General features: G+C 45.0%; 1 protein-coding gene across 1 annotated transcript in view; it reads right to left on the bottom strand.

Annotated features, from left to right (window-relative positions):
- Positions 1-703, bottom strand: part of septin12 (septin 12) — a 156,915-nt gene extending 156,212 nt beyond the window's left edge. Inside the window, exon 1 of the mRNA XM_084331151.1 lies at positions 505-703. Within this exon, the coding sequence (XP_084187277.1) occupies positions 505-583 (79 nt within the window). The 5' untranslated portion in view covers positions 584-703. The remainder of the gene's footprint in view (positions 1-504) is intronic.
- Between the last annotated feature and the right edge of the window lie 18,250 nt (positions 704-18,953).

Genomic DNA, 18,953 nt, shown 5'->3' with positions numbered 1-18,953 from the left:
TTATTATTATTATTATTATTTTATTTTTAATTTTTTTTCCAGTAGCATCTATGCTGTATGTTTGGATGTTTTGCAGATGTGTCTTCAAAAACCTCGTGGGGGGGGGGATGGGGTGGGTATGAGGGAGGGGAAGGGGAAATGAAAGGGGAAGAAAAGAAGAAAAGATGGAGAATGTATAATATTGACGATTGTAAATGTATGTACTACTTTTCCTGCAATAAAGAAATTTAAAAAATAAATAAATAAATAAATAAATAAAATTGGCATCCTCTGTTATTTTACCCACGCGACGCCACTGCTGAGGAGGTGAGGACGCTCTCCACAGTAGCTCTGTAGAAGTTGAGCATCGCCTCCCTGGACACGGCGCAGGGAGTGGAGGGTATGGAGGTATTGGTGCACACATTTATGAACACACAGAGGTAAGACAACGTGTACATTCACAGTTGTAAAACACACACACACACACACACACACACACACACACACACACAGACAGTGTCCTACCTTCTTCTGTCCTCGTCCTCGCCACAGGGACACCCACGCTTGCCGCGAGCGTCAGACACTCTTGGCGCGCCAGCATCATGGGTGACGCCCCGCCCTCTCTCTTCACGCCGTTGCTAAGGGCCCTGAGGGGCGGAGGCGCGGTCGCCGGTGCTGTGTTGTCGGGGGCGACGGGCCGGGGGGAGGAGAAGGAGGCGAGGTTGTCGGGGGCGACGGGCCGGGGGAGGAGAAGGAGGCGAGGTTGTCGGGGGCGACGGGCCGGGGGGAGAAGGAGGCGAGGTTGTCGGGGGCGACGGGCCGGGGGGGAGGAGAAGGAGGCGAGGTTGTCGGGGGCGACGGGCCGGGGGGAGGAGAAGGAGGCGAGGTTGTCGGGGGCGACGGGCCGGGGGGAGGAGAAGGAGGCGAGGTTGTCGGGGGCGACGGGCCGGGGGGAGGAGAAGGAGGCGAGGTTGTCGGGGGCGACGGGCCGGGGGGAGGAGAAGGAGGCGAGGTTGTCGGGGGCGACGGGCCTGGAGGAGGAGAAGGAGGCGAGGTTGTCGGGGGCGACGGGCCGGGAGAAGGAGGCGATCCGCTGCAGGATGGAGCCCACGCTCTCCCTGCCCTCTCCCTCCTCTAGGGGCCCCCTGGGGCTCGAGGGCCTGAGGGCCGTCACGCGCACCACCTGGGGCCCCGTGAGCAGCTCCAGCTGGGGGGTCTGGGCCGGGGAGAGGGGCACGGGCGACCGGCTGACCTCCGGCACGGGGATGGGGCCCGGCGAGGAGGAGAAGGGGGACATGGGGTGGTGCAGGTAGAGGGGCGGGGTGTCCGAGGCGCTGTCCAGGCTGCTGAGGGAGGCGGAGGGGCTGGCGGAGGGGCTGGCGGAGGCTGAGGCGGGGGGGCCGGGGTACTGGGGGGCCGGCGTGCTCCTGGGGGGCGGCTTCGGGGGGCTGGGGGCGGAGACCAGGCCCACCAGGCCGTCCAGGTCCAGGGGGAACTTGTTGAGCCGCGGGGCCTCCTTGGCTCTGGGCGGCGCCGCCTGGCCGGGGGGGCCGTGGTTCTGGTAGCCCTCCTTCCCCTGCAGGCTCTGCTGCTGGCGCCCGTTCCAGTTGGTGTACCTCAGCCCCGGGGACACCCCCCCTCCTCCCCCCGCTCTCCTCAGGCCCTCCCCCCCCAGCGGGAGGTCCAGGCTGGGCATGGAGCCGTGGCTGCTGACCCCCTCCTCCGGCTCCGAGTGGAACACGCTCCCGTGGGAGGAGAACTTCTTCAGCGCCGGGCCATCTCCCAGCAGCTGCTGCTGCTGCCCTGCGGACCTGAGCTGGGCCTGCAGGCGCTGGTACTCTGCCGAGCCGGTGTAGGCTCCTCCCCCGGGCTTGAGCGGCGGGGGGAAGGAGTACTCCAGGCTGGAGGAGGAGCTGTGCAGGCTGTCGTTGTCGCTGCCGTGCAGCAGCATGGAGGAGGAGGAGGAGGAGTAGCCGTTGGGGTGGAAGCGGCTCTGGAAGGAGGCGGCCCGCGCCACGCCCCCGGTGCCGTTGTTGTTGCTGCTGCTGTTCATGGTGCCGCGGTTGAAGGAGAGGCTGCCGGCCACCAGGCGGGACTTGAGCACGGGGCTGTGGGCGGGGCTGGAGCCCAGGATGTGGGCGGGGCCGGAGCCCAGGATGTGGGCGGGGCCGGAGCCCAGGCCGACGCGCGCGCGGTACGCCACCGCGGAGGGGGAGGAGCCGTGGCTACCGAACGCCACGGAGGGCGACTGGACCGCGATCCCTCCTCCTCCGGATCTGTTGTTGTTGCCGTTGCCATGGTGACTGAGGAGGAGGCGCGGGGAGGAGGGGGAGATGGGGGAGGAGGCGGGGGAGGAGAAGGTCGGGAGGTCGTCCACATCGTCGAAGGACCGCTTCAGCGCTGCAGGGGTGAGGGAGAGAGAGGGAGGGAGAGAGAGAGAGAGAGAAAATGTTGTTGGGTCAGTAATAACCTACAACAATCTATACAATTCAATAATCAATAATCGCTGTTGGCCAGGGTTTCCATTAAGTTTCAAGTTTCTTTAATAGTTGTCATACAGAAGTACAGAATACTTTTATACAAAATGCTTCTTACTGTTACGCTCCAGACACTGCGCTAGACAAGATAAGTATGAAATAAAATAACTGGGATAAATCTTCATATATACAGTATATACTGTATATATATATATATATATATAATTTATATATATATATTTATGAATAAGACAATGGGACAGTAGTAGGTCAAGAAAAGCGATTACAAGTTGACAATGTTCTGTTGTTCTAAATCTAAAGCGCCCAAGTGAGACAAGAATACTACATTTTTGTTACGATTTGGGCAGGTAGGTGTGTTGGACCCAGGTGCAGAACAGAACAGAGGAGTAGGTAGGTGTGTTGGACCCAGGTGCAGAACAGAACAGAGGAGTAGGTAGGTGTGTTGGACCCAGGTGCAGTGCAGAACAGAGGAGTTGGTAGGTAGGTGTTGGACCCAGGTGCAGTACAGAACAGGTAGGTGTTGGACCCAGGTGCAGTACAGAACAGGTAGGTGTGTTGGACCCAGGTGCAGTACAGTAGGTAGGTGTGTTGGACCCAGGTGCAGTACAGTAGGTAGGTGTGTTGGACCCAGGTGGAGTACAGTAGGTAGGTGTGTTGGACCCAGGTGCAGTACAGTAGGTAGGTGTGTTGGACCCAGGTGCAGTACAGGTAGGTGTGTTGGACCCAGGTGCAGTACAGTAGGTAGGTGTGTTGGACCCAGGTGCAGTACAGTAGGTAGGTGTGTTGGACCCAGGTGCAGTACAGTAGGTAGGTGTGTTGGACCCAGGTGCAGTACAGTAGGTAGGTGTGTTGGACCCAGGTGCAGTACAGTAGGTAGGTGTGTTGGACCCAGGTGCAGTACAGTAGGTAGGTGTGTTGGACCCAGGTGCAGTACAGGTAGGTGTGTTGGACCCAGGTGCAGTACAGTAGGTAGGTGTGTTGGACCCAGGTGCAGTACAGGTAGGTGTGTTGGACCCAGGTGCAGTGCAGTAGGTAGGTGTGTTGGACCCAGGTGCAGAACAGAACAGGTAGGTGTGTTGGACCCAGGTGCAGTACAGTAGGTAGGTGTGTTGGACCCAGGTGCAGTACAGTAGGTAGGTGTGTTGGACCCAGGTGCAGAACAGTAGGTAGGTGTGTTGGACCCAGGTGCAGTACAGTAGGTAGGTGTGTTGGACCCAGGTGCAGTACAGTAGGTAGGTGTGTTGGACCCAGGTGCAGAACAGAACAGGTAGGTGTGTTGGACCCAGGTGCAGTACAGTAGGTAGGTGTGTTGGACCCAGGTGCAGTACAGAACAGGTAGGTGTGTTGGACCCAGGTGCAGTGCAGAACAGGTAGGTGTGTTGGACCCAGGTGCAGTACAGAACAGGTAGGTGTGTTGGACCCAGGTGCAGTACAGAACAGGTAGGTGTGTTGGACCCAGGTGCAGTGCAGAACAGACACGACCAGAGACAGATGTTGGTTCTCGAATTTGAGCACTGCTCCTTTAATTCGAGTAACTTGAAGATGAAAATAAAGTGGAGAAGGCAAGTCTCCAAAACCTACTAAATGCTTATAATAACGCACAAGGTAGTCTACACAATAAAATGGGGGAAATAAAAGGGAGAAAGCAAGTCTACAAAAACACACTAAATAATAAACACGTCACACAACGGTGCTGCATATACTCGCAGTAGGGCTGCAACGATTAGTCGACATAATCGACGGCCATAAAAATTCGGCGTGTCAATGCGTCGTATAAAAACAGAGAGCCGGTAACGTTCATTCAAAACTGCGCAAATGCACTACAGGAAGTGCTGGGGCAGTATATTTTCGCTTGTCTGCCATGACTGCATTCTGTGTACTAACGACAAAGAAGAAGAAAGCAGTGATGCACGAGCAAGCACCCTGGAACCGTGATGACAGCTACTCGGATCATGGGTACGTTTTAGCTTACATGTTGGAAAACAGAATGTCTCATGGATAGGCCTGCCACGATAAAACATTTTGCTGGGTGATTAATTGCCCCCGAAAATATCGCGATAAGCGATATTATTGCGACCGGTTAGAGAATTTTTTTGAGAAATTTATTTCCCAAAACTTTTATTTTGAAGCTCACCGCTCCGTCTTTTCCGGTTTAAGACTTTTATTTTGAAGCCCACCGACCGGGCCGGAAGTATTGTTGTGATTATCCTAGCCGACAACTTGTCTCGTCCGGTTGTGTTTTTTAGTTTTAACGTTAGCTACTAACGTTAGATGCAGCTACTACAGGCAATCAACGATGAGGAGGAAGCGTCAAAGCAGTATATAATAGAATAGCTGTGGTGCGTAGGCACTGCAGCACGACTCGAAAACGACCCGTTATAATAAATTAATTCATGTTTAACTTGTCCCCGTCTCCAGTGCTTTGACTAGCCCCACCCGTTCATTGTAAACAATGATGCATGTAATTGTATTAACGTTATTCTGTGTTATTCTAACGTTACACTACAAATAACGCTACTTGGTTAAAAGGAGCAACACTATTGAGAAATGTAGTTAAGCTATATGTGGCGTTGCTACTGCCCCACGGAGCTCCCGTGCTGTGCTCTGTAGTAACGCCAGCGGCCAACCCACACGGAGAGAGACTGCAAGGGGCACTGGTTCCGCCTCATTAAAACAAACGCGCAAATAGCAATTAATCGCGCCCGTCAAAATCATTGCATTCATTTTAATTATCGCGGCAATTAATCGATTTATTGCTTATCGCGGCAGGCCTACTCATGGATAATGCTTGCTGCTAAGCGAACGCTATTTCAGTTAATATGTTGTTGAGGCTGCGTGTGTCCAGTGTCCACCAACGAGCTGTATGTAACGTTAGCTAAACGGCGCCAAGCTTATAACCTACTAGAGCACACTAGAGCTTGGCTAGGCTACCAGAATTAGTACCAAGTGTCGTATTTTTGCAGACTGGAGTATTAATTAGGTAAGTTAAGATAGCTAGTGCTAACGTCCACTGTCTATATAGCGCCATGGTCTAGACTAGGCTGCTTTTTTTTCTCAGTTGAAAAAAGTAGAACTTTTTGGGCTAAGACTGCAGAGACAGGGAACGTTAGTGCTAGCTATCTTATATCTGATGATTTATAAGTTTGCTATAGCAATGCAATCACGGGTTCCTTTATGAACGCTGTCATTTGTAAATAGTGTGTTCCCCTGCAGGAGATCAAAGACACACACACACACACACACACACACACACACACGTCACACACAGCAAACAAAAGACCTAGAAGTCTGTCTGATCTGACTCATCCTCCTCTCCTCTCCCCCTACAGCTGTTGGAGATGGTGGAGCCTAGTGAGTGGATCGACGTCACCCTCCTGGACCAGGTATGAATTATTTTTATTTCTCTTATTACTCACGATTAGGGGTGTAACGATTCGACCTCACAACGATTCGATTCGATTGCGATTCTTCAGACCACGATTCAATTCGATTCGATAAATCTTCGATTAATTTTCTATCAGTTAAACATTTTTGAATACACAAATGTGGCTTGGGGAACTGATTCACTCAGCATGAATGGACTATAGGTCAATAAAAACAATACACAAACAAACAAAAAAATCTTTATTTTGAGTAATTTTGATTATAATCGATTCTAACTAGGGCTGTCAGTTTATCGCGTTAATTAGATTGATTAATTAATTACACAGCAAATTATCACGTTATGAAAATTAACTCAACATTTATTTTAATAAAAAAAATTGTTATCTCATTCATTCCATAAGAACGTAGAATACACATTTACAGAAATACTGTGTCTGTTACTAGGCTTGAGTAAATTGTAATGAACCAAATGAGAATATCAATAATTTTTTTTTTATCTTTGACTGTGAATAACACTATGCTCAAATTGACCAGACCTGAAAAATCTAAGCAAATTAATAGATGGAAGATGATTAAACAGAAGGTTTTGTAGATACAGTACTGAATTCTGCCATCCGGACACATGCAATTTGAAATATGATTATAGAATATCAGGCATAAAATGCGATTATTATGCGATTAATTAGATTAATTAATTACAAATCCTGTAATTAATTAGATAAATTTTTTTAATCGCCTGACAGCACTAATTCTAACATATTCAAATCGATGCATCGAATCGAACACATTAGAATCGATGCACTTTGATTAATCGATGCATCGTTACACCCCTACTTGGGATTATATACCACAAAACTGAACATTATTGGCATATATTGGAGCGCAGTTAAGTGTGTCTACCTTCTGTGAACATTTAGCAACAATCCGTGTTGCAAACAGATTCAAAATGGCGTACATACAGTTGATTTCATTCACGGTTCTTCAGTGCACGCCTGGAGATACTAAATCCAAATTGAACTCTGCCATTTGAAAGAGGAGATTTGGCCCGATCCATAGATGTGCGAGTTGGCTATGATAAGGTATAGGCCTGGTATTCTATATTCTATAATAATAATTCAGAAGGTTAGGGTTAGACAGTGTCTCAGGATTCCGGCTCCTCCCAGCAGCGTGTTGAAGTGTCCTTGAGCAAGACGCTTAACCCCCTAACTGCCGTGACTTTGTGAGTGAACGGGTGAATCATGAGGCACACGTTGTAAAGCACTTTGGATGAAACGCAGTGCGTTTAGCATTCGAATGTGTGCGTGTGTGTGTGTGTAGATTTATCTATCTATAAAGGTCCCTCTGTTCTTCTGTGAAGTGTTTATAATTTGGTACAAATAAATCATTTTCTTTTCATGAATGGAATTCAAATCTGTTCGTACACTAAGTCAATGCTTTGATGTGGTCGTGTGTGTGTGTGTGTGTGTGTGCGTGCGTGTGCGTGTGTGTGTGTGTGTGTGTGTGTGTGTGTGTGTGTGTGTGTGTGTGTGTGTGAGCATTAGTCAGTATGCTATTGTATACCCTAGGTGGTCTAGTCGGGGCCTGGGGGGGGGGGGTGTTGACATGCTGACAGACCGTCTCAAGAGCCTTTCTGTTGCATTCATAACACCGCCACATTCATAACACTGCCACATTCATAACACCACCACATTCAGCCGCCTTTCAAAACGACACGCACATGGTTATATTACACCCACTCAGAGTCTGACCGACTGGCTGCTGCTCATTACAGACAGAAGAAGAGGGACTTCAGGCCTTGTTACCTTGTAGCTCCGTAACGCATGTTATTCTAGGATTCTCAACCAGGAGTTGCAACGACGGGATTCTTTGCATTTTAGGTTAAAGAGTTTTCTGCTGTTGTTCCCATGGTTCCCACAGACTAGGGCTGAACGATTAATCGATTTTAAATCAAAATCGCGATTTGGAATGATGCAATTAGCAAATAAAAAAAAAGCTAATGGTTGATTTGAATTTCAATGACTTTTTAAACACCTTGTTAAAAAAGTTGCTGTTTTCAAGGAATTCCAGGCCTTGACTTTTTTTTGGTAAAAAATCAAGCACTTTAAGCACTTCAAGGACCTTGTGCAAACCCTGTGTCCTCTAGTCTACAATCTGAAGACCTCTCCTACCTCGTCTCAAAGAGCCTGGATGAAGGAAGACAGAAGACAGGAGGGGAAATGAATGGGAGGCAAAAATAAAGCCAAACCATTTACCCTCGTCTTCAAAAAGGTGAAATACGTTCAGTATAAACCCAAAATATAACTAAAAGATCCACTGAATGACATTGTTACGTAAGGGGACGCAACACAAGGCCACAGACAGGGTAGGTGAGGATGCAGTGACACAAAACCACGGAAACAATTAGCTAAATAATGGTATTTATTTCACAAATAAAAGAAACTCAGCAACACAGAGAGCAAGGAGGACTACCTAGTGGCACCAAATGAAATACAAAAGGAAATGAACCCCCCCCCCCCCCCCCCCTTACAGGCGCTGACGCCCAAAAGTACAGGTGGTGGTGCTCACTCTAAAGCTGGTGTCTTTAACATCAGGTCACCTACGTGATGCAAAATGTAGACCCAAGGTATCTTCCTGTCCTCAATGTCCCTGTGTGCGAAACAAAAGATTAATACAAGAGAAAAAAGGAATCACCATAGGCTGGGTGACAAGGGAATAACAAAATACACGGGTTAGGGTTTAAACAGAAATATACTACAGGCAGGAACACAAAAGGTACAATACTATAGAAAATGACAAAGAACCAGAGCCTTGACCAGCTCTCACACAAATTAGCTCCCACAGAGCTTTGACTAGCTCACACCAAAAAATTAGCCCAAAGAGCCACAGCTCTATACCACCAAAATGAGAGCTCTACCACCAACACCACCAGATATAATTACCACCACAGACACCGACAGAGCTCTGGCTAACACTGCACACAATGGGATATATGAAGGGAGCTGTTGCTGCTGCTGTTGCTGGAGTGAGATGGTGATTGACCAGCTGCTGCTAGAACTGAGGCCATGTCCCCACGTATCTGGATCTTTTGCAAAACGCACATTTTCTTCCACGTTTGGGCCTTTCATCCACACATAAACGGTGTTTTCAGAAGCATAAACAGAGATTTTCGAAAACACATTTTAAAGTGAAGATTTTCCAAAATATCGGTTCAGTGGATCCGTGTAGCCACTGTAAATGCATAGTCTATATAAACGATGATGCCACATCTCACTACGCATGCTCAGACTGTTCTATCTATGGCAATAGGCGCCCGTAGCCTTGAAGAGCATGCAGGTAATAAGATGGACAGCGCCTGGTGCTGAAATGACAGACAGAAATAGCATGTAGTTTCTTCCCCCTCAATTCCTCGAATGTATATATTTTCTTTTATTGATCTCTGCCTCTTAAGCAGTACTGTACATTTGTATATCTTGTTGTATATCATAAATGTCTGGATGTAACAGTACTGTATATATCTACAGTGCGACAGATTCGGCCATCAGACGCTGCTTGCATGTAATAGGGATGTATCTGTTATTTAGTTCGGCCTACTGGACATTTTCTTTTACATAAGTAGATTTTTCATTTTTGTTTATTTATTAAGTTAATATAAACCGTGTTTCGAACGTTTTTGAGGTTGTTAAATACACGCTTTTGATTTATTTAAGTGGCGAGTGACGTTTTTTTCGCCCGCTTATTTCTCGAGAGATACAATGTCAATGTTGAGACCACAATATCGCGATTCCGAAAAACAAAATAAGGCAAGGCATTAGGGGTGGACGGTATGGTCTAAAATTTATATCACGGTATAATTTGAAGCATAGACGGTAACGGTATATATCACGGTATCATCGTTTTTGATAAAAAAATTTTTTATTTTATTTTATATAATTTTTATTTTTTTTATAAAATATATGTATTATATAATTAGACTTGTACTTGTATTATCTGCGAGACATCGCCACCACGCAACAAGCTCCACTGTCTGTGTGTACTCTAGTAGCCTCCAGCTACGGCCAGGATTCTCCGGAGCTGCACCTGGACCTATACTCGAGTAGCCTCGAGCAGAGCTACGGCCAGGATTCTCCGGCGCTGCACCTGGACCCTATTGGTATAACGTTACTTAACTGTGCTCAGCAAGCCCTCAGCTCGAATACGCATCGAATCAGTGTTATAAGACATTGATATCAGGAGCTATCTGTAGCTACTGCTAGCCGGATATATAACGTTAATACAATGCCTCAGTGAATTATTTAGTTCAATGGGACATTTCGTTTTGAACGGTGAACTAACTTGCGTTAACGTGAGCTAACAGCTAACAGGTATCATACACGTCTCTACTAGACTTTGTGGAGCGTTTGTTGATGTCAGGAGCTATCGGTAGCTGGCCGACTAGATACCGTTCGGTTAGACAATGCCTCATCATGTATTAAACTAAAAGTGAATAGTTGACTGGGTCATTTTGTAACGGTAGCTAAGCTAACGTTAGCTCAGGGAGACGCCGCCGTCCTCCCGTGTCCCGTCCCACTAGACTACTAGACCCGTGTTTACATGCGTGCGGTAGGGGCTGGCACGCCCACTGCGCGAAGCCTCCTAAATAACTTTTTCCAGTTCGCACATATCTATTATCTATGACTAATTCTATCTATTTTTAGGGGCAAATGCGAGTGAAATAGTCGCGCTGTGGTTACATGACGTCATTGCTATCTACCGGTTACACAATATAGTCAAAATCCATACCGTAGAGCAAATTCATACCGTTTATACCGTATACCGTTTATACCGTCCACCCCTACAAGGCATTATCACAAACTGTTGCAAAGATATTTAATGTTTGGCTAAACATGTCTAGTTTTGTGCTTGGCTTCAGTTAAAAGCCTACTTGCATTAAACATTTTGTTAATAGATGCGCGACAGAAGAGGTCTGCACCTGATGCTCTCTGATGTTGCGGATAGTTGAGGATATTGGCATCACGCGTGAACAGTACAATGCAATTAATTAATGTCTTGTTGTAATTAGTATATATATAGTTTGTGATAAGGACTCGCCATATTTAGTTTCAGAATCCGGAGATTGTGATCTCAACAGTCAACATTGACATTGTATCTCTCCGTCGCCCAGTGCGCAGAAGTAAAGCATTGAATCGTGACATATCTAGATTGGTTGTTTCCTCTGGACTGCATTTAATCCTCCGCTATATCTATCTATTTGTCATCTATGTATGTCAATATAGCCAATGGAAATGCTAGGAATGGTCATGTGGGCTGGGTGAACCAATGGACAATTCCTATCGTTTCTCAATTGTCCTGACCGCTCGTACCACTATGGTATTTGAGATATCGCTTATCGCCACCTACTGGCCCGCATGCTTGTTGGAGCAATTTATATGCGTTTATGTGTTTGCGTCTGGATCAGGTTTTTTCTTTTTTTTTACACTGTCGTGTGGACGAGGATTTTTTTTTAAACGGAGCCTGAAAATATCCGTTTGGCAAAAGATCCAGATACGTGTGGACATGGCCTAAGAGACCCTGAGAGATGGGGATATGTAGACACAAGAGGGAAACAAAAGACAACAATACAACCTGCCTACATACATAACACATAATATACATAATTCCCTATACAATACAATATAATATACAAGGATACATACAAGGGAAATAATGATACAAGGACAGAGTCCGTAACAGACATTCACTGAGTTTAAAATGTCAATATGTTTCCAAGACTAAACAAGTCTAATTCTGTCGCTCAATCGAATGAGCCTCCTCTACTTTTACTGGTACCAGCACGTTTACGTCTCACTCCATTCATTTTGTAGAGTTCCTTGTCTGCTTATTTCCCCAGAGCGGGTGATGGATGTAGCCGGGGAGCTCCGCGTCTCGCTTCCTTCCTCTGCTCATTATAACCTCTGAGTGCATTTTCACTGCTTCCTTTGCTCTCGCGATGTTCATTATTCCATCCCTGTTGAGTTTCACTGTCTGCAAAGTTGTACTGGTGGTGGAAGTGGGTAGATTCCAAGGTAAACCTGAGGAGGAGCGGTTGTGTGTTCTATGTGATCTGTGAGTGGTGGAAGATGAATATCATTTTGTTTTTTATTGCCCTTTGTACACTGCTTTGAGGAGGGTTTTATTTGAGAAAATTCAAATTGTAAATCCGGATTTGTTTTGGCAGTCTAAGAGTTGTAGTTTTTTTGTTGAGGACATCTTCAGTTTTGCAGGATCTTTGGAGAAAGCCTGGCACTTGAGACAAAACACCCTATATCCTATATAATTGTATATGAATTCCTCTTGTTTATTTGTTTACATACATTGCTTACAGCTTGTGTTATATTACATTTTATTGTATTTTCTTTTTTTGTGGCCATCTTGGTCTATATGTCATAATTTGTCAAGTAATTTGTCAAGTATAATATTATATACTTATTGTTATGTGTCTTGTAAGCCCATATGGGCTGGGCATACACCTGTATGTAAGACACAAAAATAAAAAACATCAATCAATCAATCAATGTACTGAGTCCTTTGATTGACAGGTGGTTAGCTTGTTAGATTTCGAGGAAGAATCATATGGTCCAATCAAATTGAATCACAAATGTTTACGCATCCTGAATGTGCGTCCTCATTCTAGTTTAGCTCCAGATAGTTAGTTAACCACAAACCAATGCAAATAATAATGAAGGACCCTCACCACCCCAACAATAGCCTGTTCAAGCTGCAGCGGTCAGGCAAGCACCTCCGCATAAATGCAGCAAGAACAGAGAGACTCAGACTCAGATTCTTCCCCCAGGCCATCAGAACACTGAACACTGATCTCTCCACACACAAGCACACATGAACACACACACACACACACACACACACACACACACACACACACACACACACACACACACACACACACACACCACACATCCTCACTTGCACTCTCTCACACACAAACACACTACAAAAAAGGTCACTTTAAAAAACATAACTGTACATATATTATTGTATATAGTGTGTTACAATGCTTCTTAGCTTAGCATTGTATTGCATTTTATTCTTATTACTTTTTATCATGTCTATTTTATTATCTATTCTAGTTTATTATTCAATTTTGTTATTGTACTTTTGCACAATGGTCACCTTCATTTCACTACATGTCTGTTGAATCCAGCTCCTGTGTAAACAAGCTTACTGAGTTGATGAGTTACTCCTCAGTCACACAAAGTCATTGGTGCATTCCTTTGTGGTTAACTATCCTGAGCTAGCATGAGGAACAGCATGGCTTGTGGCTAACTATCCAGAGCTAGTATGAGGAACAGCATGGCTTGTGTCAGTCTAACTATCCAGAGCTAGCATGAGGAACAGCATGGCTTGTGGTTAACTATCCAGAGCTAGCATGAGGAACAGCATGGCTTGTGGCTAACTATCCAGAGCTAGCATGAGGAACAGCATGGCTTGTGTCAGTCTAACTATCCAGAGCTAGCATGAGGAACAGCATGGCTTGTGTCAGTCTAACTATCCAGAGCTAGCATGAGGAACAGCATGGCTTGTGTCAGTCTAACTATCCAGAGCTAGCATGAGGAACAGCATGGCTTGTGTCTAACTATCCAGAGCTAGCATGAGGAACAGCATGGCTTGTGTCAGTCTAACTATCCAGAGCTAGCATGAGGAACAACATGGCTTGTGGTTAACTATCCAGAGCTAGCATGAGGAACAGCATGGCTTGTGGCTAACTATCCAGGGCTAGCATGAGGAACAGCATGGCTTGTGGCTAACTATCCAGAGCTAGTATGAAGAACAGCATGGCTTGTGTCTAACTATCCAGAGCTAGTATGAGGAACAGCATGGCTTGTGTCAGTCTAACTATCCAGAGCTAGCATGAGGAACAGCATGGCTTGGCTTGTGTCAGTCTAACTATCCAGAGCTAGCATGAGGAACAGCATGGCTTGTGTCTAACTATCCAGAGCTAGCATGAGGAACAGCATGGCTTGTGGCTAACTATCCAGAGCTAGCATGAGGAACAGCATGGCTTGTGTCAGTCTAACTATCCAGAGCTAGCATGAGGAACAGCATGGCGTGTGTCAGTCTAACTATCCAGAGCTAGCATGAGGAACAGCATGGCTTTGTGGCTAACTATCCAGAGCTAGCATGAGGAACAGCATGGCTTTGTGGCTAACTATCCAGAGCTAGCATGAGGAACAGCATTGCTTTGTGTCTAACTATCCAGAGCTAGCATGAGGAACAGCATGGCTTGTGGCTAACTATCCAGAGCTAGCATGAGGAACAGCATGGCTTGTGTCAGTCTAACTATCCAGAGCTAGCATGAGGAACAGCATGGCGTGTGGCTAACTATCCAGAGCTAGCATGAGGAACAGCATGGCTTGTGTCAGTCTAACTATCCAGAGCTAGCATGAGGAACAGCATGGCTTGTGTCAGTCTAACTATCCAGAGCTAGCATGAGGAACAGCATGGCTTGTGTCAGTCTAACTATCCAGAGCTAGCATGAGGAACAGCATGGCGTGTGGCTAACTATCCAGAGCTAGCATGAGGAACAGCATGGCTTGTGTCAGTCTAACTATCCAGAGCTAGCATGAGGAACAGCATGGCTTGTGGCTAACTATCCAGAGCTAGCATGAGGAACAGCATGGCTTGTGGCTAACTATCCAGAGCTAGCATGGGTTGTGCTGAGAAAGGACTCCACCGATCAATAAGATCATTGGTAAGTACGAAATAGGGCTAGGGTTTCAAATATCTAAACTATCCTTTTAAGTCAAAACATTATTTTTTTGGCTGTTTCTCTTCTTACATACAGAGTGTGTGGGATTTGATAATCTGTGCGTCTAATTAATGAATATAAATACAGTCAGTAAAGCGTTACTATGGCCTTATTAACTTACATAACTTCAAAGACAATAAAAACAGACATTCAACAGAACATAATGTACGTACCTCTGGCTTCCTATTCAGGAGTAGAAAATGTATAGAGATATTGTTATTTAAGGGCGGTCAGGTGGCGTAACGGAGATTGCGTTCGTCACCAAGCCCCGGAGCGGCTGGATTCGCCTGTTCGAATCCAGCTCACAGCTCCGGGGTTGTCACCAGCTTGGCTGGCCGTTCACACTAATACAATTGGCAGTATTAGAGGGTGGGAGAAGCTGGCGGGGTGGGTCCGGGTCGTTGTAAACAGCGACTCGTACAGTTCGGTCGGGGCGCCTGCTAAGCGCGGATAGGACTTGAGTGGGATAGTGTGATCCTTCCACACGCTACGCCCTCTCAATGAGAATCCGCGCTGCCAGGTGAAAAGAAGCGGTTGATTGGCTGGACGTGTGTCGGAGGAAGCACGTGATAGCCTCCACTCTCCCAGACCGACTGTGGGGGGTAAGTGCGCAGCGACCAGGAAGGGGATTGGGAATTGGCATAACGACTAACATTGGGATGGGAGAAAATCGGAGGAAAATGGAGGGGGAAAAAGATCAATAAAAAAAAATAGATATTGTTATTTAGTAGAAAAATGATAACGATATTATAGATAAATCTGTTTAAAAGTACAGAGATGATTAAGATATGATAAGAGTAGAGAAATAAAAAAGATATTATAGATATATATATATTAAAGCTTGAGATGCTCCCCTCTGTTGCAGAGTTAAAAACCTTGATCTCCAACCTTTGTCAATTTAGTTGTACAGTATGTTTTAATTGATTAATTGTTATCCTTACTTTTGCCACATCTTATTGTTATGATTTTATATGCGGTATGATTTGATATATCACTTTTTCTGCTTATCTCTGTATGTGCACTCAAACCTGACTGTAAATGAGGGAAACCTCAGTTGCCTTTTGAGTTTAAATAAAGGTTTGAAATGAAAAATGAAATGAAATATTTAAGAGTAGAGAAATAATAAAGATATTGTATATATATATATATTATTTACATTTAGTCATTTAGCTGACGCTTTTATCCAAAGCGACTTACAAGTTCTGTACGACAAGTCATCAGGAAGGGCACAACTCTATCAGCAGAGTAACAATGTTCAATATATCAGGGTTCGAAATTAACGGGGGCTTGAAAATCAGTTAAGGGGGGCAAGAAAAGCCCCAGACAGTTTACTAATTATATATATAATTATATATATGCTCTACAGTGCGAGCATTTCACTCATATTTTCCCCTAATAATATGTGTGTGTGCGAACCGGAAAAATCATTTACTCGCAGTGTGCGAGTGAAGATTACAAGCTCCGCTGTTAATAGTTCAGAAACTACAAGTCCCACATTCCACAAGGCGCATAAACGTCCAATCACAGTAGAGTTTCCTGCGGTGACGGGCTTGTTTCACGAGAGAAATGAAACGATAAACACAGTACGCGCTGGAACAGAAAGTCACGGTACCGTACCGGCATAGGCAAGTTATACATTCAGAATCAGACAACACTAAAGATTTAGCCCATTCATTTTTATTTTGAGCAAAAGAGAGACGAGGAGAAAGAGGAATCCGGCAAGGCAGCTAATGTTACTGAGGCGGATAACGTTAGCGAAGTTAGCACACGCACATACACGCACACTGTGGGCCAGCCAGTGACTTTGGTGGTGTGACGGGTGTGTGCTATTGCACAGATGTGTGTCCCGTTCCCGTTTGCACACGCACACTCACACACGCACATAGTAAGCAATCACTGGGAACGCTCAGAGGAAAGGGGGGCTGAGAATATCTGTGTCTATCTGTGTGTGTGTGTCTCGCTCTCTCTCCCTCTCCCTCTCTACATCTCTCTCTCCTGAACCTATTTCATTTAAAAGGAAGACATTGATGGACAGTAGCTATACGTATAAATTATAGCTCAGTTGTAGCTGTAACAGAATAATTGTATTAACTATTATTCAATAGCGTGAATGAATTAAATAATTGTATAAAGAATTTTCCATGTTCTGTCATCTAATAATATATTCCATTGCCTTTCCTATCTATATCAAAGTCAAAATGTTGGTATCGTGACAAGACTACAACATACAAAAGCAGCTTGACAACCGATATCTTTGTGTCTAGGCATGGGCCAATTTGTGATTTTGGTGGTATGTACTATTTGCACAGATGTTTAGCCCTTAGTATGCACACGCACAGTATAATATGCATGTAATAAATAGTTTGTTAATAAACTCTGTGTTACTTGAACAATTTTCACTGTGCTCCTAAATTTCTTTGTGTGCTCCTAAATTTTTATTTAGATTTTATTTATAAAAAAAAGTATTTAGGAGCACATGTGCTCCTTGGGAAAAAAGTTAGCGTAGAGCCCTATATATGGAGACATTAATATTACGTTATCAAACATAGGGATGAAGACTGTAAAAAAAAAAGTGTCAACAATGTTTTATAATCTTTATGTTAATTTTCATCATAAAGATTCTGTGCCCCCGAAATGCAAAAAAAATGCCCCTGAAGATCAATTAAGGGGGGCAAAAAAAGTCATGGATTTTTTTTTCTAACCATATATATATATTTAGAGTAGAAAAATAGAACAGATATAGTTAGGAAGCTGTTGATTCTCAGATCTTTGTGTGATGGTCAGTGTGGCAGAAGATGAGAGGGTGAAGGTCTGTTTGAGTGACAGGTGGTCGGTGTAAATCCCGCTGTGTGACGGCGGGAAAGGCTGGTTCAGGTGCCGGGTTCAGGTCAACAACCAGATCCATCAACCAACGCTGGAGAAACGACCTCTGTAATTTCCTCAAAATGAGTCACACAGAGTTCAAGACGTTTCTCTCTCCCACCAGTCGGTCCAGGGAGAGTGGTGGGAGAGTAACAACGTATTCTTTAAGTAACAAAGTATTCTTTATTAAGTAACTAAGTATTCTTTACTCTCCCACCAGTCAGTGCAGGGAGTGGTGAAGAGTAACTAAGTATTCTTTAAGTAACTAAGTATTCTTTACTCTCCCACCAGTCAGTGCAGGGAGAGTGGTGGAGAGTAACTAAGTATTCTTTAAGTAACTAAGTATTCTTTACTCTCCCACCAGTCGGTCCAGGGAGAGTGGTGGAGAGTAACTAAGTATTCTTTACTCAAGCAATGTACTTTTAGGTACTTGTACGTTTACTTGAGTGTTTCCATTTTACTTTCACTCACACTGCATTTCCAAACAAATACTATCCTTTTTTTAAACTGCTGCTTAAAATGATAAATCCACTGCTTCATCAGAGAGAGATGAAGCAGATGAAGCTAGGAGAGATCTATTAATAGTCCATTGATATTCATATAGCTGCAGATGAAGCTAGGAGAGATCTATTAATAGTCCATTCATCTTCATATAGCTGCAGATGAAGCTATGGGAGATCTATTAATAGTCCATTCATCTTCATATAGCTGCAGCAAAGACTGAAGACTGACTCAGGAGCCAGAAAACATGTCACCGTACTTTGATATATAATAGAATGTGTAGCTTTTTGATCCTTAAGTGCATTCAATATCAAATACTCTTGAGTGGAGAACTTTTACTTTTATTCTAGTATTCAAGTATTTCTACTTTTATTTCAGGAAAGGAACTGTGGTTATACTGCTGTCCAAGGATATGTGAAATTATTTATATTTATGAAGAAACTGCAACACAAAAAACATACCCCAGACCAGAGGAGTCTCTCTCTCTCTCTCTCTCTCTCTCTCTCTCTCCCTCTGTCTCTCTCTCTCTCTCTTCTGTCTCAGTCGACCTTTGCCCTTGTGTTGGAGGAGCAGTGTCCGTTCCTCCGTCCAACACACATATGCACACAACACATGTGGGGGCACACACACACAAACACACACACACACGCGCACACACACACACACACACACACACACACACACACACACACACACACACACACACACACACACACACACACACACACACACACACACACACACACACACACACACACACACACACACACACACACACACACACACACACACACACACACACACACACACACACACACACACACACACACACACACACACACACACACACACACACAGAGATGACATACCAACATAACAGACACAGTATCCCGTCCTCCACCATCCTTCCTGCTGCAGACACAAAG

This window comes from Notolepis coatsorum (assembly GCF_963971535.1).
Source record: "Notolepis coatsorum genome assembly, chromosome: 15".
NCBI classification, from domain to species: Eukaryota; Metazoa; Chordata; class Actinopteri; order Aulopiformes; family Paralepididae; genus Notolepis; species Notolepis coatsorum.
This window is presented reverse-complemented; position numbering and strand designations above follow the sequence as displayed.